We start from the raw sequence: 24,227 nt of genomic DNA, 5'->3' as shown, positions 1-24,227 counted from the left end.
GGGGTCTCCTTCAGGTAACAAGGGTAGGAAGGTGAGAATATATATATATTTATATTTCATATATATATATATAGACTGTTGGGGAGTTTAAGGCAGGGCTTTGGGGGGGGAGGCATCTGCTCCAGGGGTCGGAAGACCCTCTAAATAGGGGTGCCCTGACCCCTTACTCTCTGCACTGCAAGAGGTTCTGGGACAGAAAAAGGGAGAGAGAGATCTGGATCCTTGTGGCTGCTTTTTTCCCCCTGATTGCAAGGGTGCAACTAGGGTGCATGCTCCCCATTGCAAGGGGATAGTGGGGTTGGGGGTCCTCAGCCTGCAACTGGTAGGGGGTCTCCGCTTTTGGAGCGTTGCCTTTGCTGATCTGCAAAGCTAGGGCGTTGTTTGGGGCGCCTGCGACTTTTTGAAGGCCTGCTACCCTCGGGGAAGCGAACCTTTGGAGGGTTGTTGTTTTTTAAGTAGGTTTGGGGGCACGGCCGGTGAGAAGGGTGCCCTAACCTGTGGGCCAAATTCTGGTTGAGGAACAGGGGAGCCGGTGCTCATCCAGGGGAGAAGCTAGCAGTGGCTCTGGGGTTGAGGAGCTGGGCGCTTCCGGATCCGAAATTTCCCTTGGCACCCGAATGATGCCTGCAAGGAGACGTTCCTAGACGTGGTGATTTTTTGCGATCCATTCAGCCACCCGCAATGGCCTTGAGGGGACTCTGGCTCGTCGGCCACGAACAAGGGTCCTGTGGCACCATGCTGTTTTCCAGGTAATATGCTGTAGTGAACCTACGTAAGAGCTGGTCAGTACAGTGGTGCCTCGCAAGACAAAAAGAATCCATTCCGCGAGTCTCTTCGTCTTGCGGTTTTTTCCGTCTTGCGAAGCAAGCGGATTAGCGCTATTAGCGGCTTAGCGGGCTTAGCGGATCAGCTGTTAAGCGGCTTAGTGGCTTGGGGGAAAGGGGGGGAAAGGGGAAAAAACCCCGCAGGAACTCGCAAGACATTTTCGTCTTGCCTAGCAAGCCCATAGGAAATTCGTTTTGCGAAGCACCTCCAAAACGGAAAACCCTTTCGTCTAGCGGGTTTTCCGTCTTGCGAGGCATTCGTCTTGCGGGGCACCACTGTATGTTCCTTTCACCACCCAGTGGCTGTTTCCCGGCCCTCTCTCTGCCATTGTGAAGCAGAACGGCCTCTTGTGAGTTGAGCCATCGCGTAAGGAGCATCTCTGTAAGCGATGGGTCATATCTCGATGACAGAACGCCGTGCTTTGCATTCAGAAGTTTCCAGGTTCAACCCTGGGCATCTGCAGTCAAAATAGACTGGGCAGATTCGATGAGAAAGACCCTCCTCCTTCGCCTGAAACTTTGAAAAGCTGCTGCTAGTCAGAGTAGACAGTATTGGGCTGGACGGGCGAATAGTCTAAACTGATGCAAAACAACTTCTGTGGTTGCTGTTCCTGCGTCGCCTTTCTCCTGCCCAGTTTCCCCTGGGATTGCCAGCTTGAGATAATAATAATAATAATAATAATAATAATAATAATAATAATAATAATAAATTTTATTTATATCCCGCCCTCCCCAGCCGAAGCTGGGCTCAGGGCGGCTAACAACAATCAGAATAGTTCAACATTCTAAAACATTCATTATAAAATTAATTAAATCAAATTAAAATCAAATTAATGGCAACCATCAAGCAAAATTTTGTGTAGATTGCCAGAGGAGGGGGTCAGGCTGCGCCCTGACAAAAGGCCTGGTGGAACAGCTCTGTCTTGCAGGCCCTGCAGAAGGGTGTCAGGTCCTGCAGGGCCCTAGTCTCTTGTGACAGAGCGTTCCACCAGATTGGAGCCGCGGCCGAGAAGGCCCTGGCTCTAGTTGAGGCCAGCCTAACCTCTCTGAGGCCTGGGATCTTTAGGGTGTTTTTATTTGCAGACCGTAAGTTTCTCTGTGGGACATACCAGGAGAGGCGGTCCCGTAGGTACGAGGGTCCTAGGCCGTATAGGGCTTTAAAGGTTAAGACCAGCACCTTAAACTGAGGGTGATCTCCCTTAGAGGAACCAGCCCACCAATGACATTGTGACATACTGTGATTTTGGTTTCCTAGCATGCGAGCCAAGGCATCTGAAAACAAAGGGCGTATTTACACTACATTCCCTCTCCCCAAAGATGCCAGGCAATTGTAGTTTGGAGCGTCTGCATGGGATAGCGTTCTTAACAAACCCGAGCTACAATTATCAAGATCCTTTTCGAAAGTCATATCAGTTAAAATTCTATAGTGTCAATGTGTTGGGGGGGAAGACAATACTGGCAATAAGGCAGCTTCCTATATTCTTCCTATACAGTAAGCCTGCAACCCACGCACAGGTTGGATCCTGGGGACTGCGCCTAAAGCCAAAATCGCATACAGTCAAAAGACATTGGGTGCAATGGTGGGTAGGATTGCCGGAGACTTTTTTTCCTGGACATCCACTTTTTATTATTTGCACGTAAAGGTGACTGTGCATAAGTTAAATGTGCATACGTTGCGGGCGCACTGTATTGATAGTGGCTCCTCTGTGTGACGGATGCACAGTACAGTAACATTGTATTTTGGGTGGTGAGGTACATTGGTGGGGCCCACTCGAGGCAATTATTTAGCATTATTTCTCTAGTACAGCATTGTCTTCCTGAACAGGACCAGGAATGTGGTTGTCACCAGTTCAAGGCTGCAGTCACAAAACCCTAGTGGCAACTTGCTCTGTGCGTTTGTGTCTCAGCTGCTCCAAAGGCCAGTGTAATTGACTATGAGCTCTGCCTCCTCTCCAGCTTCATGGCTGGGAAAAAAAGATTGGAGCTCATGGAGCTTAGCAGAAAACAGTGGAACACACTCAGTTGCAAGCAGAATCGTGGACCCCTTCCCCGTTTTTCTGGAGTGGCTATTTGGAATAGCAACACTCCGAACAATGTATAAAACAGGCTGGTGACATGTTCCTCCATATTGCAGAGAAAGACCTCAGAAACCACATCGTGTCCTAAACATAATGTGTACTCTGCCTCCAATATTATACCATTTTCCTCCTGTTTCCCCACGGGGACCAAATACTTGGCAACCTTGGATGGGCTACTTGCCCTGGGTCCTGCTTTTAAAGGTAAAGGGTAAAGGGACCCCTGACCATTAGGTCCAGTCATGGCCGACTCTGGGGTTGCGGCGCTCATCTCGCTTTATTGGCTGAGGGAGCCGGAGTACAGCTTCCGGGTCATGTGGCCAGCATGACTAAGCCACTTCTGGCGAACCAGAGCAGCACATGGAAACGGCATTTACCTTCCCGCCGGAGTGGTACCTATTTATCTACTTGCACTTTGACGTGCCTTCGAACTGCTAGGTTGGCAGGAGCAATGGAAGCTCACCCCGTCGCAGGGATTCGAACCACCAACCTTCTGATTGGCAAGTCCTAGGCTCTGTGGTTTAACCCACAGCGCCACCCACGTCCCTTCTGTCCTGCATTTACATAGGAACAAATGCCTTATTCTGAGTCAGACCATTAGTTCACATAGCTCAATATTGTCTACACTGTTTGGCAGCAGCTGTCTAGGGTTTCAGGCATGCTTTTGCATGGTGGAGTGGCGAGCGCCTCTCCAATCGCCGTGCATGTGACATTGCATAAAATTTGTATGTGGCACATGGATGTGCCGTCATGCAGGTACCTAATTTTGCTTCCTCAGAAAGGAGGGGAAGAGTTTGCCTGGAGTGCCCATGTTATGGATGTGGGGAGAAGAAGGGTCTATCCCAGTATACAAAGTCGTGATGAGCATGTGAACATTGCACGCACTTTCGCTCGCATTTCTCTGTTACTTTTGCATGAGCATTGGGAGAGTTAAAAAGAGAAACATAAAGAGCATGTGCCAGTTCTGTAAAATCTCTACACAAACTGTGCTTGTGATTGTTGAGGTTCAGCAGTAATTGTAGTCTGCATTGTAGACTCAGGAATACTTCAGCCATCCTTCAGCCAAAATGGGAATTAGAGACAACAAATAAAAACCTTCCACCATGCCAGGTTCAAACACCGATTCCACATAATGCCAATTATCCCCTTTTGTTCATTCCTACTGTACTTTAAAGTGACACTGTCAACTTGATATTTGGAATTAAATTAATTTTGATGGGGGGAAATTGAGCTTCTGACGGTGGCGTCTTTTAAAAATAATTGCTGTACAACGTAGTAGTTAAATCCAATTGTTTAATATAAAAAAAGGTTTTTCTGTTCTCCCGTGGATATTACAAGGGTTTGATATTTCTTTTACTCCTCTGAATAAGGGTAGAATTAACCATGGAGCTGTAGTTAATAAAGGAAGATACAGAAGCAGTTGACAATCAGTTGATGAATCGGAGCCTACAAACAGCAGTAAAGGTTTCTCAAATTTAGGGGGCTGGAAAAGGACATGAGCACAGAAACAAGTGAATTGTCTGTTTTATTGGTAATAGAACCGTAAACAGGCAGGGCTCCAGGTTTGCCAAAGTATTGGTCACAACTCAAGCCTTGGAGTGCTTGCAAAGCCTCATTCCCCTGGGCATAGATAACATTTTGTGTGAAGTGGAACTTCAGATGAAGGCCTGTGTGTACAATGGCCTGATTCATGCTGTGATTTCTCCCCAGAAAAGGATTGTGCCAAAACAGCCATTGTGCAGATAGGTGTCTTCATGGAGCCTCCACCTCACACGTAAATTGTAAAAGCAGCTTGGTGAACCAACCCCTTAGGAGTTGGGTCACTTTAGAGTCCGTTTGGTGCCATGCAGCTCAGACCAATTTGGAGCATGCAACAACAGCAACAACAATATTATTATTTGTACCCCACCCATCTGACTGGGTTGCCACAGCCACTCTGGCTGGCTTCTAGCAGATAAAGAAACACAATAAATCATCAAACATTAAAAACTTCCATATACAGGGCTGACTTCAAGTGTCTTCTAAAAGTCACATAGTTATTTATCTCTTTGACAACTGCTGGGAGGGCGAGCACCACCACCGAGAAGGCCCTCTGCCTGGTTCCCTATAACTTCACTTTTCAGAGTGTGGGAACTGCCAGAAGGCCCTCAGAGCTGGGCCTCAGTGTTTGGGCTGAATGTCTCAAGCAACGTAATGTTAACTTTCCTGCAACCTGTGTGCTTCCACATTGCAGGCGTTACCCCACGGTTGAAAAACGAGCCAAATGCCTCAACGGAGCAAGTTATGTGGCCGTGCCTGAAGACGGCCCTTTCCTTAAAGCGCTGCTTTTTGAACTGAGACTGGCCGATGAAGACCAGAGCTTCATAGAGCGTAGGGATGGCTGCTCCCGAATCAACAAGACTTCAGTCTATGCCCTTCAGACCGAAAGCGGAGAACTTTGGCCTGTGGTGGCCTTCCAGAAGAGCGGGTTGGTTTACGTTGGCCTCCCGTTGGTAGAGCAGCCCTTGGCACCACGCCCACCTCTCATCAGCATCAGCGGAGTCTCTCAGGCTTTTGCGGTCTTGTCGGGGCTGCTGGCTTTCATGAACTCCAGCCAGAAGAGTAAAGCAGAGAGGACTTCCAAAATTGGCCAGCTCCCAGGCTTGCTTACGCAGAGCTGTCCTCTTGGCACCCCGCTGGATATGAACTTGAACGGCTCGTCACTGGAAAACCATCACGTTACTCCAAGTAGCCATCCTCAGAAACCACCAGCTTGGAGAACCAGCATGTACAAGGGAAAGCCTCAAGTTAATGTCTGCATTACTGAAAAAGTCAAGTCTGTGCAGTATGACAAAAGGGATGTGTCAGACATGTGGCAGGTTTATGGAACTGTAACTTGCAAGGTGAGACACTTTCTGGCGAAAATCTCTCTAACCTATTTGACACATGAATGCCCCTGGAAAAGCAAAAATTCAGCTCATTTTTATCTTGGCATATGGGGAAGCTGAACCTAATATTTTTAATGCTTCAGCATGCCGCAGAGGAAATGCTTCTTTTTTTAGATTTGTGAACTATACCAAACAGAAAATCCCGCTTTACAGATATGCTCTTGCGTATCTCCCTCCTAGTTTTGCTAGCTGAATAAAGAGTTAAAAGATGCCAAAGCTAATTTCGATATCATTTTTCAGTGCTTAGATTTCATCATGCGGCGCTTGCATTATTCATCCTCATAATAGCCCTGCAAGCTGAGAGACACTCAGTTCAGACATTGTAGGTTGTACTTGTAATAAATTATAATAGTAAGAATAGTAATGAAAACAATACAATTCTAGTTACAGTCAGCAACATCTGGAAGGTCGGAGGTTCCTCTTAAAGGGTAAAGGGACCCCTGACCATTAGGTCCAGTCGTGACCGACTCTGGGGTTGCGGCGCTCATCTCGCTTTACTGGCTGAGGGAGCCGGCGTACAGCTTCCAGGTCATGTGGCCAGCATGACTAAGCCGCTTCTGGCGAACCAGAGCAGCGCACGGAAACGCCGTTTACCTTCCTGCCAGAGTGGTACCTATTTATCTACTTGCACTTTGACATGCTTCCGAACTGCTAGGTTGGCAGGAGCAGGGACCGAGCAACGGGAGCTCACCCCGTCGCGGGGATTCAAACCGCCGACCTTCTGATCGGCAAGTCCTAGGCTCTGTGGTTTAACCCACAGCGCCACCCGCACCCCTGCTAATATAGCTATTAACTATTTAAAGGAAGCCTTTCTAGGAGGTTGTGAAGTGGGCCATTCTCTAAGGAGGTCTGTTCCGTTCTCATGGATAACTAGGGATGCTTTGAAGACTTCTTCTTTTTTGCCTTTGAAGTGTGACATCGAAGGCACGGCTCCCAACGTGACCATCAGCTTGAACCTCCCTGCCAACGGCTCTCCTCTCCAGGATATTTTGGCCCACCCTTGCGTCACGTCCCTCGACTCCGCCGTTCTGACTTCCAGCAGCGTTGACGTAATGGACGACTCTGCCTTCAGCGGGCCTTACAAATTCCCTTTAATACCTCCTGCAGACCCCTTCGACCTGTGCTTTTATACTTCCCAGGTAAGGCTGCACGATTTGCAATGTTAATCCGGCAGCAGGGTCAGGCACTTGCCAGAGTCGGTACCCCAGCAAGAAGCGCCAAGATCCCCTGGCCTTCCTCCTCCTCGCTGTTCTCCCACCCTCTAGCCTGGTGAGGATGACCAAGTGAGCAGCAACAGCGGTGAGGATAAGGAGCAGCTGGCACCACCGGTGATGAAGTGGTGGTGATCGGGACCTGATCCGGAGAAGGAAGACGTGGGGGGAGGAGAGGGAGGAAGGTGGCCATCTGTCATGGATGCTTTAGCTGTAATCCCTACATTGCAAGGGGTGAACTGGGTGACCCTTGGGATCCTTTGCAAGTCTAAGATTCTATGAGCAGGAAAGAATCTGGGCTGGCACGCTTACCAGATTTATGAAGGCTGCAGAAGCAAGAGACCTGCCTGCCTGTCTGATCAGTTATCCATTTAAAAATACTTATCAAATGTGCCCGTCTTGTTCTGGTTCATTTATTTACAGCATGGCACCACGTAATGTGAAGTTTAAGGGTTAAAAGCAACACTTTTAAGCTGGGCGCTGTCAGACTGACACAGCACAGGTGCAATATCATCAAATTATCAGTCCCGGTTAATAATCTTGCGCCCCTTTCCCGGACCGACTGTGGTTTCCGGACCGTTTTTAAATGCAGCCGCACGTACAGAGATTTACATCTATGGAAGGCAAAGTTACAATCACACCTTCCTGTATAATAACATGGCCTCTCATAACAAAGCCTGGTCTCTTCTCATCTCTGTCTCTCTGAAAGGAATCTGCAAGTTAGCAATGGCCCTCCATCTCATTACATGCTTTGAGTGTGGCATTGGGCAAGTTTTTGGCCTCCATCCTAGAAATATTTCCAGCACCCTGCTGATCGGTGGTTTAGAGAATCTAGCTTGCAAATGAGTTGTTAATTCCTGTTTTCCATCAGAATTAAGCACTTTCTGCCTAATTATCTTACTGTTTAGCAATCAGAGAGTTTATATCTGACATCTGGAAGCTGTCAACCCATTTTAATTTTATTTATTTTACTTTATTCTAGAATTTGCACTCTATCATGCCTCCAAAGAGGCCTCTGGGCAACTTGAAAACCCGCAACCATAAAAAAGCCTACAACCATCAATTGATAAAACGCATAAGAATGGTTTTAAAATATGAATATAAGGAATTCAACTCTCTCTCCTCCCGCTCAGGTGCCTGTTCCACCAATTTTGGGGTTTTATCAGCTAAAAGAGGAAGAATCACAGTGGAAGTTCACCGTTCACCTGAAGCTTCATGAAAGTGTGAAAAACACCTTCGAGTACTGTGAGGCCCGTATTCCCTTTCTCAACAGGTGAGAATCATGCAATTGTCCCCTCTTTTCTGGGAGTGGGATTTTCAAGAACCAACATGTTTCCCTCCTTGGGCGCAGGTAAAAGTTGTCGTTGGAACCAGATTTGAAATAGAGCATAAAGGTAAAGGGACCCCTGACCATTAGGTCCAGTCGTGACCGACTCTGGGGTTGCAGCGCTCATCTCGGTTTATTGGCTGAGGGAGCCAGCGTACAGCTTCCGGGTCATGTGGCCAGCATGACTAAGCCGCTTCTGGCGAACCAGAGCAGCACACAGAAACGCTGTTTACCTTCCCGCCGCAGAGGTACCTATTTATCTACTTGCACTTTGACATGCTTTCGAACTGCTAGGTTGGCAGGAGCTGGGACCGAGCAATGGGAGCTCACCCCGTCGCGGGGATTCAAACCGCCGACCTTCCGATCGGCAAGTCCTAGGCTCTGGTTTAACCCACAGCTCCACCCACGTCCCAAAATAGAGCTTAGGACAGATGATATCTAGTCCAATGTTGGGAAACCACTGACCTTCCAGATGTTGCTCAGTGCTGCTCATCACAATGGGTAATGAGTAAGGACTGGACCAGCACTTCACCTTTTACCAGTATGATGGAAATGGGAGAGGTATCTCCACTCGCCCTACAGCTGAAACCATTTATAATGGAGGAGTGACAAAGGCTACTGCTTACGTCGTCTGCTAGTGCAAATGTTTAATTTGCACCAAGTTCACCTCGTACAGAAAGAGTGCACTGTTACTGGTCACCGTATTTTTCGCTCTATAAGACGCACCAGACCACAAGAAGCCAGAACAGCAATCCCTCTTGCTGTTCTGGCTTCTGTGATAGCTGCGCAGCCTGCATTCGCTCCATAAGACGTGCACACATTTCCCCTTACTTTTTAGGAGGGAAAAAGTGAGTCTTATAGAGCAAAAAATACGGTATTTAATGAAGGGGTACCAGGTAAGCCCCAGGTTGCTGTAACGGGGTTTGTTCTTCTGTTGGCGACAGGGGACCCATTACACACCTGGAATACAAAGTCAGCTACGGCCAGCTGGAGGTGGCAAAAGAGAAAAGCTTGCTGGTTTGGGTCATAGGTAAGATAAAACCTACCCACCCCCTTTCCTACTGAAGGATGACTGCGTACTGAACTTGTTTGAAAAGGCATCACAGCCACCTTGCTGGCTGCTCCATCCACTCTTGGGCCATGGGAAGATCAGCCAAGTCCTCATTAAAGCCTTTTCCCTCCCGGTGGGCTTTGCCAACCAGGACTTCTTTTACTTCTCTAGCACAGAGTTGGTGACCAAGAGTGTGAGCTCTGAACTCAGGCCAGGCATGCTCTCATCTCAGGCAAAAACTCCGTACATCCCATTTTAGGCAGCCAACTGGCCCTCAGTTTCCCCTGCTGCAATGTGGGGGGCAATGATAATTCTGACCTTCCCCACAGAGATATCATTAGGGTTATTTAGCTAGTGTATTTGAAGGGCGCACTCATAAATTACTGTCACTGTCCCTCCTCCCGGCCATCACAGCCCCTCTCCTCCATATTCTCTGCTCTGCCTTCCTGCTTTCTCCTTAACTAGCCTTTCTCCTCCTCTATTTGGTTCCTATGTTCCTAAGGAATAGCCTTGGGACATTTTAAATTTATAATAATAATAATTTTATTATTTATATCCTGCCCACCCGGCTCTGTTGCCCCGGCCACAGATTTTGTTTATTACCTTTCATTTAAGAGTTGCTTCCTATGAAGCAGCTCAAAGCAGTTCAGCGAGAAAAACATCAACAGTAACATCATGTGTAAAAATAATTTCACATATAGAAGCAATATCGGAGCCAATACAGATGCAGACTGGGATAAGAATATCCCCTTGATGGTCTTCATTAGGCACCAAAAGGGCAGTAGACAATAGGTGCCTGTAAGTGGAAGGAGTTTTAAAGTATAAGTGTGACTACTGTAAAGGTCCAGTTTCTACATACATGCAACATTTTCTTTTTATGCTGCCTTTCCGTAGTTAAAACCATGCTCAAGGTGGGTGGGTGCGGGGAGGAAATGTTGCAGAATTCAAAACACAAGAGAAGGAGTCATAAGCAATAAAGAAAACACCAATAAAGTACACAACCAAATTTCCACATAAATCATAATGAAGGTACAAAAAAATCAATATCAAAACTCCATAAGCAATCAGCCCAAGAGTCATTTCAGCAGCCTCGGCTTTTGTAGCTGGAGTCAGTCCGGGCCGGGAGCTCCCAGGCCAGGTGGGAAAAGGCCTGCAAGGCAGGGAGCAGGGTGTTCCAGGACTCACAGCCAAGATGTGGAATGGGCATCCTGCGGAATGGACCCTCTAGTGAGATTGTGCCTGTAAAAAGCCCTATCCTGCAGAGTAGCGGCGTCTGTCTAGGGAGTTCAGTTGGGTCCCTGTTATCCGTGATGCCAAAGGTTCAGCCAGCGACCCTAGATATGCTCTGCCACTGAGTCTAAAGCACACGCGTCTTGCAGGTAGACAGGAGGCAACACAGTTTCGGGGGGTGGGGGTGGCAAGAGCTTCTATCACCACATCTAAAGAAAAACCAGCCAGAAAGCTGGATTTGGGGTGAGAGGCCCCCATGGAGACATCATCATCATCATACAGTGGGTGCTCGGGTTGTGAACGTGATCCGTGCGGGATGCACGTTTGCAACCCGCACCGTTGCACGTCTGCAATTCGGCGCTTCTGTGCATGCACAAAGCGCCATTTAGCGCTTCTGCGCATGCACGACCGCCAAAACCCGGAAGTAACCCGTTCCGGTACTTACGGGTTTCGGCAGTCCGTAACCCAAAAAAACGCAACCTGAATCGTCTGTAACCCGAGGGATGATGATAATAATAATAATAATAATAATAATAATAATAATAATAATAATACCTTTATTGTCACTACACCACCTGTGTGCAGTGAAATTAAACGAACCCCTCCACACACACACACATACACTCAGTCTTGTTCGCGTTCTGTGTGCTTGTCAGAAGCCAATTACAGTGGTGCCCCGCAAGACGAATGCCTCGCAAGACGGAAAACTCGCTAGACGAAAGAGTTTTACGTTTTGGAGGTGCTTCGCAAAACGAATTTCCTATGGGCTTGCTTCACAAGACGACAATGTCTTGCAAGTTCCTGCTGGTTTTTTCCCTTCCCCCCCTTTTTTCTAAGCCGCTAAGCCGCTTATCAGCAGATCCGATCAGCAGATAAGCCGCTAATAGCGCTAATCCGCTAATCCGTCAATGGGCTTGCTTCGCAAGACGAAAAAACCGCTAGACGAAGAGAATCACAGAACGGATTCTTTTTGTCTTGCGAGGCACCACTGTATCCCACTATTTTTTTCCATTCAGCAGCCTAACAGCCCAGAGATAAAAACTGTTCTTTAACCTGTTGGTGCGGCTGACTGTACCAGTGTTTTTCAACTGCTGTTCCGCGGCACACTAGTGTGCCGCGAGATGTTGCCTGGTGTGCCGTGGGAGGGAGGCGGGCAAGTCGGGCGGCAAGAGGCGGGGCGGCGGCGGCGAGGAGAGGCCGCCCAGCGCGGGGCTCTCGCCGTCTGCCTGCCTGCCTGCCTGCGTGGCGCTGACGTCACGGGGCTGTAACGTGCCCCACATAGGCACATGTGGGGCGGCAAGCGAGCTCCCTCCCACATCCCATCGCCGCTCGCTTCGGCCGGCCTACTGGGCTGTCGCAGGCGGAAGGCCTGCGCATGCGCGAGGTTTTCGCGCCTTCGGGATTCCCTTCACGCCTTCCTCCTCCCGGGGCCTTGAGAGCGCGGGAAGCGGCAGCGCGAGACCGGCGTTGAGCCTGGCAGGTATTGTGCGGTGCTGGTGCCAATATGGTAAATATCCTTTGCTTCATTCTTGTCACATCACTCCTCGTTCTGACTCAGTCTCTTATGATCCTCAGTGCAATGGCAAAGGTACCTAGTAAATAGTAAGAGTGGAAAGAATTGTTCTATTGGAAAAAGTGACCATTTTAAGTTTTAGAATGACAAGCTTCAAGATTTGTATTTATTTATTTATTCTGACATTTTTATACCTCAGTTTTTATTATCTTCTTAATAACAAAATATATAAAATAAAATGCAGAGAAATAAAAATCTCTCTCTCTCTCTCTCTCTCTCTCTCACACACACACACACACACACACTGCACAGGAGTGGGACCAGGAGGAGGGACACCTCCATAAATCTTAGCTGCCAGCCTGGCACATAGCAGGAGGGGTGCTCCAACAGGTATCTGAGTACCAAAAACACGCACAATCATTTCTGTTAAAAACAAAACCAGACAATGTAAAATACTTTCTATGTGTTTATTTGATTCCTATTAAAGAGAATTACTTTATATATAGTCAATATAGGCACAGAGTTAATTTTTTAAACATTTTCTAATGGTGGTGTGCCTCGAGATTTTTTTCATGAAACAAATGTGCCTTTGCCCAAAAAAGGTTGGGAAACACTGGACTATACTTCTGTATCTCCTGCCCGAAGGTAGGAGATTAAAGAAGTGCTGGCCAGGGTGTGAGTCGTCCCTAAGAATTTTCCTCGGTCTCCTGAGGCAGCGGTCTCCCGCGATGTCATCTAGCGAACTCCGAGGACAGCCCATGATGTCATGTGTAGCCAGCGACTCCTTGAATAGACTTCAGCAAATAATTCTCAGCACTCAGTCTGATTTATTTCACAGGCCTATTGTAGTTCCCATTTACTCTGACTCCCACGAAAAGAGCTGGATTGTGCTTTATTAGCGTCCCTGGTGCCTCACTTTATGAACAAGTTCCCAAGCTGCATTTGTCAGATACGGGACACTTAATTCTTGGAACTGCTTATTCTGATAATTGGGTTAGCCAAAATTTAAAACCTTGGCTCAGCCTCGGAAAATCTTAAATGGCACCTGAGGATATTTTCCTCTTGATTGTCGAATTCCCTCTATGCCCTGCAGCCCCTTCCTATGTTGCCTTCAGGCAAACCACAAACAATTCTATCCGCCTCAGTCCTTCTTGCCTCCATCTGCAGTATGGGGATAAAAAATACTGACCTACATTAGGAAGCTTGCTGTAAGGGGGACTGAAATAAACCTTAACAATGTGAAGCGCCTGGAATATTCCAATGTGAGGTGTCACTTCTAAATGATGCAATGTATTTATTTCAACAATTTGTATACCACTTACTCACAGTTGTCTCGGAGTAGCGTACTGGTGAGCCAATACAATATGTCAAAAATATGTTAAAATCAGAATTCAGTTAAAATGCCTGCAAATTATTTTTTTTTAAAGTAAGTTTTGAAGGTGCCGCATTTGTAAGAACTCGGTCATTTAGTGCTGCGGTGCCTAAACTTTGGACCTCCTTGCCTGGTGAGACCTTCCCCATGCTCTTTTCAGCACCTGCTAAAAACATTATTAGAAACAAGCTTGGAAAGTTGAGGAAATTTTAATCTGTTTCAGTATTTTATTTTTTGTACGTTTTAAAGTATGGCTGCACCTTTTTCTTGGTTTTATTGTTTTCTCTTTTTGAAACCACTTTGAGGTTGTGTGTGTGTGTGGTTCTTTTTTACAATCGAGCAGTGTATAAATTTTACGAAATAAAATAAATAAACAGGGAGTGGGTTCCGTCTGACCTCAACTGGAAGGAAGTTCCACAGAGCTCCTGCTGGTTATGAGCTGTGCATTCAAGCCAGGGGGAACCACTAACAGTTACTCCTAAAATTTCTTCTTCTTCCTCTTCTTCTTCTTCACAGCATTGGGGCAGTATTTGCCTGTAAACTGGATTTAGGTCCAAAGCAGAGGTGCAGGTGTGGCCAGATCCATGTGTTTAAACCAGACAGGAAGTTGGGAGGGTGACTGATTTAAAGATCGATGGGCTGGGCTTCTTTCAGCCTTCGCTCAGGACTTAAAGTACCGCAGGTGGGGCTGCCCCAACAGTTCTTTCAAGTTACGAGTGGTCCCTTTAGGAGCTGGTTCTCATGGGCTCCAAATGCTGGGCTTCACACTCCCCCCCCCCCCTTCTTAGAAGTCGTAAAGCTAAAGGGACCCCTGACCATTAAGTCCAGTCATGACCGACTCTGGGGTTGCGGCGTTCATCTCGCTTTATTAGCCGAGGGAGCCGGCGTACAGCTTCCAGGTCATGTGGCCAGCATGACTAAGCTGCTTCTGGCGAACCAGAGCAGCGCACGGAAACGCCGTTTACCTTCCCACCAGAGCAGTACCTATTTATCTACTTGCACTTGATGTGCTTTTGAACTGCTAGGTTGGCAGGAGCAGGGACCGAGCAAAGGGAGCTCACCCCGTCGCAGGGATTCAAACCGCCGACCTTCTGATCGGCAAGTCTTAGGCTCTTTGGTTTAACCCACAGCGCCACCCGCGTCCCTTCCTAGAAGTCTTGCATAAATGCTATTGCTATTGTTACAACTCTGAAACCTTTCTTTTTCTTTTAAAGGACAAAAATTCCCCAAGTCATTGGAAATTTCCCTTTCTGGGACTGTCGCTTTTGGCGCCTTGAATCAGGAGCAGCAGATTGACCCTGTGTGTACTGGAAACACCACTTACATCAAAGTAAGTCGTCAGCTTCAAGAGAAGCTGGGTCTTAATTGTGCAGTTGTGTGTCGTCGCCCCCCCCCCCAAAAAAAAATGGACAGACTTGCGCACTTTTCATTAAGAAACTTTGTAAGGGATGTTAGGAAACATAAGGGACATGGGCATTGTCCGTTCCTGTCATCCAATTCTACTCACTTATGTGCAGGAACACCAAAACAGTTAAAGGGGTGTGAGAGCCTTCACTAGCTGTAGGAAGTTACCTCCTTGTGCAAAGATTAAGTAAAGGTAAAGGGGCCCCTGACCATTAGGTCCAGTCATGACCGACTCTGCGGTTGCACGCTCATCTCGCTCTATAGTCCGAGGGAGCCGGCGTTTGTCTGCAGACAGCTTCCAGGTCATGTGTCCAGCATGGCAAACCAGAGCAGCGCACAGAAACGCTGTTTACCTTCCCGCCGGAGCGGTCCCTATTTATCTACTTACACTTTGACGTGCTTTCGAACTTCTAGGTTGGCAGGAGCAGGACTCAGCAACGGGAGCTCACCCCATCGCGGGGATTCGAACCGCCGACCTGATCGGCAAATCCTAGGCTCTGTGGTTTAACCCACAGCGCCACCCGCGTCCCCGTGCAAATATTAGATCCACCATATTTTCCCGTGTATTAGATGAGGTTTTTTGACTCAAAAATCATGTCAAAAAAACTAGGGTCGTCCAATACACAGATGGTGGCATGGGGGGGGGGGGAGAAGCAGCGCACCAGCCAGCCGATTGGGAGCGCAACTTCCTCCGATGTCGCTGCGTGCGAGAAACGATCTAGGGAGTGTTTCCTGCCCGCAGCTGCGTGGGGGGAGAAGCTCAACAACTTTGGACCACCTCCCCTCTTTTTCTTAAAATTGAGTCCCCAAAAATAGAGGGGACTTATACATGGGGGCGTCAATGCAATTCTGGGCTGCATCAATAGGAGTATAGCATCTAGATCAAGGGAAGTAATAGTGCCACTGTATTCTGCTCTGGTCAGACCACACCTGGAGTACTGTGTCCAGTTCTGGGCACCACAATTCAAGAAGGACACTGACAAACTGGAACGTGTCCAGAGGAGGGCAACCAAAATGGTCAAAGGCCTGGAAACGATGCCTTATGAGGAACGGCTAAGGGAGCTGGGCATGTTTAGCCTGGAGAAGAGGAGGTTAAGGGGTGATATGATGTTGTTGTGTTGTTGTTGTTTAGTCGTTTAGTCGTGTCCGACTCTTCGTGACTCCATGGACCAGAGCACGCCAGGCACTTCTGTCCTCCACTGCCTCCCGCAGTTTGATCAAACTCATGCTAGTAGCTTCAAGAACACCATCCAACCATCTCATTCTCTGTCGTCCCCTTCTCCTTGTGCCCTCCATCTTTCCCAACATCAGGGTCTTTTCCAGGGAGTCCTCTCTTCTCATGAGGTGGCCAAAGTATTGGAGCCTCAGCTTCACGATCTGTCCTTCCAGTGAGCCCTCAGGGCTGATTTCCTTCAGAATGGAGAGGTTTGATCTTCTTGCAGTCCATGGGACTCTCAAGAGTCTCCTCCAGCACCATAATTCAAAAGCATCAATTCTTCGGCGATCAGCCTTCTTTATGGTCCAGCTCTCACTTCCATACATCACTACTGGGAAAACCATGGCTTTTACTATACGGACCTTTGTTGGCAAGGTGATGTCTCTGCTTTTTAAGATGTTGTCTAGGTTTGCCATCGCCTTTCTCCCAAGGAGCAGGCGTCTTTTAATTTCGTGACTGCTGTCACCATCTGCACTGATCATGGAGCCCAAGAAAGTAAAATCTCTCACTGCCTCCATTTCTTCCCCATCTATTTGCCAGGAGGTGATGGGCCCAGTGGCCATGATCTTCGTTTTTTTGATGTTGAGCTTCAGACCATATTTTGCGCTCTCCTCTTTCACCCTCATTAAAAGGTTCTTTAATTCCTCTTCACTTTCTGCCATCAAGGTTGTGTCATCTGCATATCTGAGGTTGTTGATATTTCTTCCGGCAATCTTAATTCCGGCTTGGGATTCATCCAGCCCAGCCTTTCGCATGATGAATTCTGCATATAAGTTAAATAAGCAGGGAGACAATATACAGCCTTGCCGTACTCCTTTCCCAATTTGGAAAATTTTGGTGATATGATAGCCATGTTCAAATATATAAAAGGATGTCACATAGAGGAGGGAGAAAGGTTGTTTTCTGCTGCTCCGGAGAAGCGGACACGGAGCAATGGATCCAAACTACAAGAAAGAAGATTCCACCTAAACATTAGGAAGAACTTCCTGACAGTAAGAGCTGTTCGACAGTGGAATTTGCTGCCAAGGAGTGTGGTGGAGTCTCCTACTTTGGAGGTCTTTAAGCAGAGGCTTGACAACCATATGTCAGGAGTGCTCTGATGGTGTTTCCTGCTTGGCAGGGGGTTGTACTCGATGGCCCTTGTGGTCTCTTCCAACTCTATGATTCTATGATTCTATGATTCTATGATATAGACAGAAAAATACGGTATATGCTACCTAGTCTATGGGGACAGGGAGGTGTTTGAACAGAAATGAGGATCTGTACATCTTACTGTTTTCTGCTTGGCTGCGCTTAGCTTTATTTTAGAATCCTGGATTTCACACTGACCGGATGTTACACAGACCAGCATTCCATCCAGGTCTTTTCCTCAGGAAAACCAAAGATCAGTACAGGTGAGCAGGGTAACATCTGCCGCTGGTTTTACGTTAAAACAGAAGGACATCTTTAGCAAGGTGTAACTAGGTGAACTTGCAGTGGGGCCTCCATTTCAAAATTACCTTCTGCAGAATTTATCATTATTGTTATTAATTAAATTTCTACACCACCCGTCATGCGATGATCACGGTGCAGTTTGCCATATAAAAACATAAAAATGCAACAGAAACAAGAACACACACAGAGATTAAAAGGCCATAGATATAATTAGCCGAAAGCCTGGGAGAAAAGGAAGGTTTTTGCCCATCGCTTAAAGATATATAACAAAGGCACCAGGCAAACCTCCCTGGGGAGAGCATTCCACAAGCAGGGAGCCACTGCAGAGAAGGCCCCGTTCTCGTGTTGCCACCCTCTGGACCTCTAGAGGAGGAGGCACACAAATAAGGGCCTTGGAAGATGATCTCAGGGTCTGGGTCAGTTCATATGGGGAGAGGCAGTCCTTAGGTATTGCGGTCCTGAGCCATTTAAGGCTTTATAGGACAAAGCCAGCACTTTGAATTGGGCACCTCTCATCCATCTGGTCTAGGGAACTGCCCACTAACAGAGCCGCAGCCTTACCTGGATTGAGCTTCAGTTTGTTGGCTCTCATCCAGTCCATTACCGAGGGAAGACATTGGTCCAGCGCTTCCACTGCCTCACCTGCAGATGTGAAGGAGAAACAGAGCTGTGTGCCATCAGCATATTGCTGCCAACATGCTCCAAAATGTAGCTTTCAACTATATGATATATTTATTATGTCTAGTATAAACATGGTTGTTGTTAGCCGCCCTGAGCCCGGCTCAGCTGGGGAGGGTGGGATATAAATAAAATTTATTATTATTATTATTATTATTATTATTATTATTATTATTATTAAAATTAAGAAATTGCAATCTCAAATGTATTTTAATCATTTGTGCCTTTGTGTGTTTTGAGATATTGTATAGTAGCTTATTTCTCTCTCTCTCTCTCTCTCTCTTTCTCTGTTTATTTCAATTTCAGCTCGAGAATTGCTTTCTTCGGATTACTACATCTGGAATTCCAAAGCCCCAGCACCTGTCGTGTATAGAACTTTACTTTTCTAATTTCCCCTCAATTTTGTACTTGAAATGGGAAAAAGTACTGAAATGTTTTAACTGATCTGTTCATTATTTAAGACCGTGGTTTTTTTTTGGGGGGGGGGACAACAATCCTTATTTCACTTAACTGATGTTTATTGTTTTGTGAGCCCACACACCCCTTTCGTAGCTAGCTGTAGCCAATGATATTGTAGGCTCTCTTTCACCACCAGCACATCATCAATGGTCTGCAACTGGTCCTCTTGCCTTTCTAGAAATCTAGATATAGGAATGTTGTGGAGTGGGATCTTTATGGGGGGGTCAGGCTCTTGCAGGTGCTGTGGACCTTAGTGTAATAGCCTTTTTAACCTCCTGTTGAGCACAACCATCTCTCCTCTTTGGCCAAGCCCATTTGTAAAGAAACCTGTATGAAGTAATACTGTTTCTAAAGTAACTCCGTGCATGTGCAGAGTGCCTTTCACTCACCACTGAGCAACTGTACCACTGGAATTCTAGAGATGTCCTTCCTTTCAGGGCTGTTCATCCATTAGGAAAGACAGAGCAAAGTATTTGATTCACGACTCAATTCGTGCTTCTTGAAATGGATCTTTAAATCTGCAAGCCTAAAGGTAACACTACAAGCCTATTACATTAGCCGGTGCAAGTTGATAAGGGGTGAAATGCTTTTCCAAAGGTCACAGTGTGGCTTACAGCATAAAAACACAAAATGCATAACATAATGAGAAACATTTGCCGACGCCCCCCATTTAAAAGGCCATAGATTGTCAGATTCTGCTGCAAAACATTCTGACCAGCTTTAACAGCTTCCAAGCTCCTCTTCCATATAAACCCAGAAAGCAGAAGAACAAACTATTCCAAATTTAGTGGAACAGAGAAGTCACAAAAGCTGCATGCTAATTCTGCATTTTAAAAAATTATTCACTGGTATCTTCAGGAATACAGGAAACGGTTTCAGCAGGCTGTTGGGATAAATGGGCAAAATTGCGAAAGGTGGGGGGAAACTTTGGGACCCTGGAGAGTTGCACAAAAGGAGAGACAAACAGCACCTTTCATCACCAGGCACAATGGCTTGACTTTTGTTTAACTGTGTTGCTGTGTGATAAATAAGATCAGTGATTGTGTATGGGGAGAAGTTTCAAAAACTATAATTTGAAAAACTGCTCAGGTTGAGATAGCAATCTGACGGCTGGTTCAGCATCATAAAGAGGAGATTGATTAGCGCAAGCCATGATGCTCGGCCAAAAAAAGACTGCCTGGCAAAACTTCTGAAAGGACAGCCAGGGTGTGCTGAAATTAAAACCCCCTGTTTCTCAAAGATACCATCTAGGAGATACCACCTGTATGCAGACATTAGTTTGCTTCTTGGTAGTTAGAATATCTGTGTATAAGACTGTGTACAGGACAGAAGAGCCTGGCCTCACTGCCTTCCGGGGAAGAGAGTTCTGTGAAGAAGAACTTTCTGTTATCTGTCCCGAATCATCCATCATTCAACTCCATCAGATGTCCCTAGTGTTACGAGAGAGGGAGAAAAACCTGACCCACTTTCTCCACATGCAGTGGAACCAAGTTTTCGAACGTATTCCATTCTGGAAGACCGTTCAATGTTCGAAAACTAAGGATCAATGAGGTGGCTGCAAAGTCAGGGGGGGAGAAAAATGCACCTCAAAAGCTGTCCAACTTCCGAGGCGCATTTGAAAATGGAAGTAATTACTTCCGGTTTTCCAGCATTCGGGTTCCGAATTGTTTGGCTTCCGAGACGCTCGAAAACCAGGGTTCCATCGTACAAGGTGCAGATCAGTTGCAAAATGGCTCCTGGACTGGGCCACTGCAGATGGCCGATGTATCATTCTGTTCCAGGTGCTGCCATAGGAACACCAGAAGCTGCCTTCTACTGAGTCAAACCCTTTGTCCACCTAGCGCAATATTGCCTGGCTGGCAGTGGCTATCCCAGATGCAAGGCAGCCCTACCCAGCGACTGAACCTTGGAACTTCTGCAAGCCGAGCAGGTGACCAGCCACCAAGCTACAAATCTTCCCTGTCTCTTGGCTCCTTCCTCGGTTTTGCCGCACTGGCTTCGAAAGCGATTGGCCGAAGTAACGCAGAGGCGAAAGAAGTCTGGGAATGAGCAGCTGATTCCCCGGGAGGAGAAATCAGGGGTGCGCAGAAGGAAGGAGGAGACTCCCCGTCGGTCGGCGCCAAGCAGACTGAGACGCCTGTTGGGAGGGGAAAGTCCATTGCTCTCTGCGGCAAACTCTCCTCCCGTCGCAGGACAAAGGCAGCACCCCTGTGTGCATTCCAAGGAGATCAGCTGGACATCCCAGCGCTGCGTTTGATTCCGTCTAGAAACCTATCTTTTCAAGATAATTTCTTTCACAAAACAAAAAAAAGTAAGGGGGGGTTGGGGTGGAAGACAAAAGTCTGTTTCCCATTTGGTAGGTGACCTGTTTAATGTTTTCTCTGTGTCTGGGAACTCCTTAGTGTAATTAGGGACCTTTGAACTCCCCAACTAATCCGGAGCTATTTTGTATTCCTGACTCATCTTGAAGGCTGGACCTTTCTTTTCTTCCGAGTCTGCTGCCACAATTAAAGAAGAAACAGCTGCATTTCAAAGAGATTCCAATTCCAGAAGCTAAATCGTGATTGACACGTTCTTATTCTAAGCTATAAGAAACTCGTAAGAGTCCTTTCTTGGGTTAAAACTTCAATCATTTTCTAAAAAATTATCTCAATATGGATTTTATTCATTTTCTTTGATAGCCATTCTTTGCGCACGCACACACACACTGCGTTGGTGGCAAATATGAACTGCTAGCATAAGGGAGTCTTGGGAGCCTGAGCCATCTTCTAGAGACAGCAATGGGCAAATTCCGTTTAGTGTCAAAAATTACGATTAGGGAATCAGACACCTGCCACATAGCCTAGCATGGTTCCAGACAGCCAAAAGATGAAGGAAGTGGGACATTCTTGAAGTCGGACACCGACGGTGAAGGTTTGTCATCAACCCAACAGTGAAAGCCGCCAATCGGAATTCACATTTTTACCAGTTTAGGAATGTATAGTCTCTTATTCCAGTTTAGCATAACTTCCTTCGGTTCCTTAACCCAAGGAGCAGTAGTTTTGCAAAAATGCAAATTATTAGTCATTAATCCCCCCCCCAAAAAAAAAATCTCTGAATGTCTGCTTTGAAACGGCTAGCAAAATACATAAGGTTTTGAGATAACGCTGGCAGCCGTTTTCTGGAACTGGAAGCAACACAGGTGGCCAAACTGAACAGTTGGAAGTAAGGAATTGTGGAAATAGCCAGGATCCTTAAATGGCTGCTCTGGGTTTACTAAAAAAACAACCTTTTACAGAATGTGCAGCCAGAATCCAAATGCATAAAATTCACTTGAGTTCAATTTCCAGATTTGTTTTGGGCAATGCAGATGCTTATTTAAGATTTGGGAGGTAGCTGTCCACATGCTGCTGTTCTGCTTTCGGCTTGCAGTGTCTCAAAAGGAGCTTGCCTAAGGGAGAAAATTAACTAGCCTGCGATCCTATACTCGCTTTCAGCAGGACGTACTGTGTAGACGTGTATAGAACTGCACTGTTAGCTTTTAATTTTAGTACAGTGGTGCCTCGCAAGACGAAAAGAATCCGTTCCGCGAGTCTCTTCATCTTGCGGTTTTTTCGTCTTGCGAAGCAAGCCCATTAGCGGATTAGCGCTATTAGCGGCTTAGCGGATCAGCTGTTAAGCGGCTTAGCGGATCAGCTGTTAAGCGGCTTAGCGGATCAGCTGATAAGCGGCTTAGCGGATCAGCTGATAAGCGGCTTAGCGGATCAGCTGATAAGCGGCTTAGCGGCTTAGGATCAGCTGATAAGTGGCTTGGGGAAAAGGGGGGGAGGAAAAAACCCCCGCAGGAACTCGCAAGACATTTTCGTCTTGCGAAGCAAGCCCATAGGAAATTCGTTTTGCGAAGTACCTCCAAAACGGAAAACCCTTTCGTCTAGCGGGTTTTCCATCTTGCGAGGCATTCGTCTTGCGGGGCACCGCTGTATTGCATTTATATCACGCCCTTCCTGCAAAGAACATCCATGGTTCTCCCCTGCCCTCTCTATTGTACCCTCACAACAACCTGCGAGGTTAGCCAGGCTGAGAGAGAGTGACTGGCCCAAGGTCACCCAGTGAGCTTCCTGGCTGAGCGGAAATCTGAACCCTGGTACCTCCCAGGTCTTATTCCAGCACTCTAACCACTGCACCACACTAGGTCTATAATTACAATTTCCTTTTTACAGTCTCGCATGCATTAGGTTTCTCTGAGTTGCTTCTGCAGTAAATTGATCTATGTCAAGACTCAGCAAAGTTCCATTTCACCGTTTAGCTGCAGGTCAAGTCCGGCTGCTTTGAGATGTTTGTGAGAAGCAGTGATAGGGAACATTTTTAGGCCCGCAGGCCGGATCCTGATCACGATCAGCCTCGCAAGCCAAAGTTTTATCATTGGGCACCTGTCAATCACCCGCCATCACAATGAGATCAAGTGCAGCTAGAAGATTCTTGTATTGGTTTCAGAATTTTGCAGAATCCCCTAAAGAGGGGGGGGTTCCCTCCTTTGAAAAGGATCAGAAATAGAATTTCTAGGTATTCTGTCATCGTTATATCAATGATGAGTATATTTGTTCACCGCTTTTTACAAAGCATCTCTAAGCGACTTACAGAAAATTTTGAAAAAAATGCAGAACGCACCAAACATTTACAATCCGAAACACTTATCTAATACATTGGGGGGGGGGGACCCGATAAAAAAAATAAGAATGCCTTTCTATGGCCGCTATAGACCCACACGCAAACACCTTTTATGATCTCCTCCAGACACATTTGGAAGAATGAAACCCATGAGAATGGAAAGATGGTAAAGAAGCCAGGATGCTGCCCTTACCCTGATTCAGACCATTGTTCCATCTAGCTCAGTATTCACTGCACTGCACTGGCAGCAGCACTTCTAGCCCTGGAGACCTGGAGATTCTCGCGATTACACCTGGGATGTTTGCATGCTGGGCAGATGCCCAACCACCCAACCACAGCTTTCCCCTTGAAGGAAGCTACTTTATCCTAAGACCAATTGGTCCACCGAGCTTAGTCTACACTGACTGGCAGAGGCTCTCCAGGAGGAGTCCAGGCAGGGGGCATTCCCAGCTCTACCAGGAGAAACCAAGGGATCAACACAAATTTCCAGAAAGCCTTTGGGAAACCCCAATGCCTATGGGCAGCAACCATGAACTATTACCATTTAATGCACATACTGCACTAGACTTCCTAGTTTCAGAAGCTTTTGGCCTTTTCATACCTTCCAGATGTAAATATTTACAAGAAGGAATCTTGCAGCACCTTAAATGCAAACCCCTTTATTCTGGGGTAAGCTCTCATAGACTACAGTCCACTTTTGTTGTTGTTTAGACGTTTCCGACTCTTCGTGACCCCCTGGACCAGACCACGCCAGGCACTCCTGTCTTCCACTGCCTCCCACAGTTTGGTCAAACTCATGCTGGTAGCTTTGAGAACACTGTCCAACCATCACGTCCTCTGTCATCTCCTTCTCCTTGCG

The 24,227-nt window shown here is 46.9% G+C and overlaps 1 protein-coding gene across 1 annotated transcript; it reads left to right on the top strand.

The window, feature by feature from the left end:
- The first annotated feature begins 152 nt into the window (after positions 1–152).
- Positions 153–18,702, top strand: AP5M1 (adaptor related protein complex 5 subunit mu 1). Its single transcript, XM_082218401.1, has 8 exons — positions 153–749; positions 5,133–5,781; positions 6,738–6,965; positions 8,171–8,310; positions 9,309–9,394; positions 14,745–14,860; positions 17,448–17,544; positions 18,569–18,702. Exons 1-8 carry the CDS (start codon positions 682–684, stop codon positions 18,649–18,651), a joined length of 1,467 nt encoding a protein of 488 aa, XP_082074527.1. The 5' UTR covers positions 153–681; the 3' UTR covers positions 18,652–18,702.
- The last annotated feature ends 5,525 nt before the right edge of the window (positions 18,703–24,227 follow it).

This window comes from Podarcis vaucheri (genome assembly GCF_965113315.1).
Source record: "Podarcis vaucheri genome assembly, chromosome: 1".
NCBI lineage: Eukaryota > Metazoa > Chordata > Lepidosauria > Squamata > Lacertidae > Podarcis > Podarcis vaucheri.
The sequence above is the reverse complement of the archived record's forward strand: the minus strand, read 5'-3'. Positions and strand labels throughout refer to the sequence as shown.

Coding starts and splice junctions, on each gene's coding strand:
- AP5M1 (XM_082218401.1), top strand. CDS start 682: ATGGCCTTGAGGGGACTCTGGCTCGTCGGCCACGAACAAGGGTCCTGT. Junction 14,861..17,447: donor GAAACACCACTTACATCAAA/GTAAGTCGTCAG, acceptor GGCTGCGCTTAG/CTTTATTTTAGAATCCTGGA. Junction 17,545..18,568: donor AAAACCAAAGATCAGTACAG/GTGAGCAGGGTA, acceptor TTTCAATTTCAG/CTCGAGAATTGCTTTCTTCG.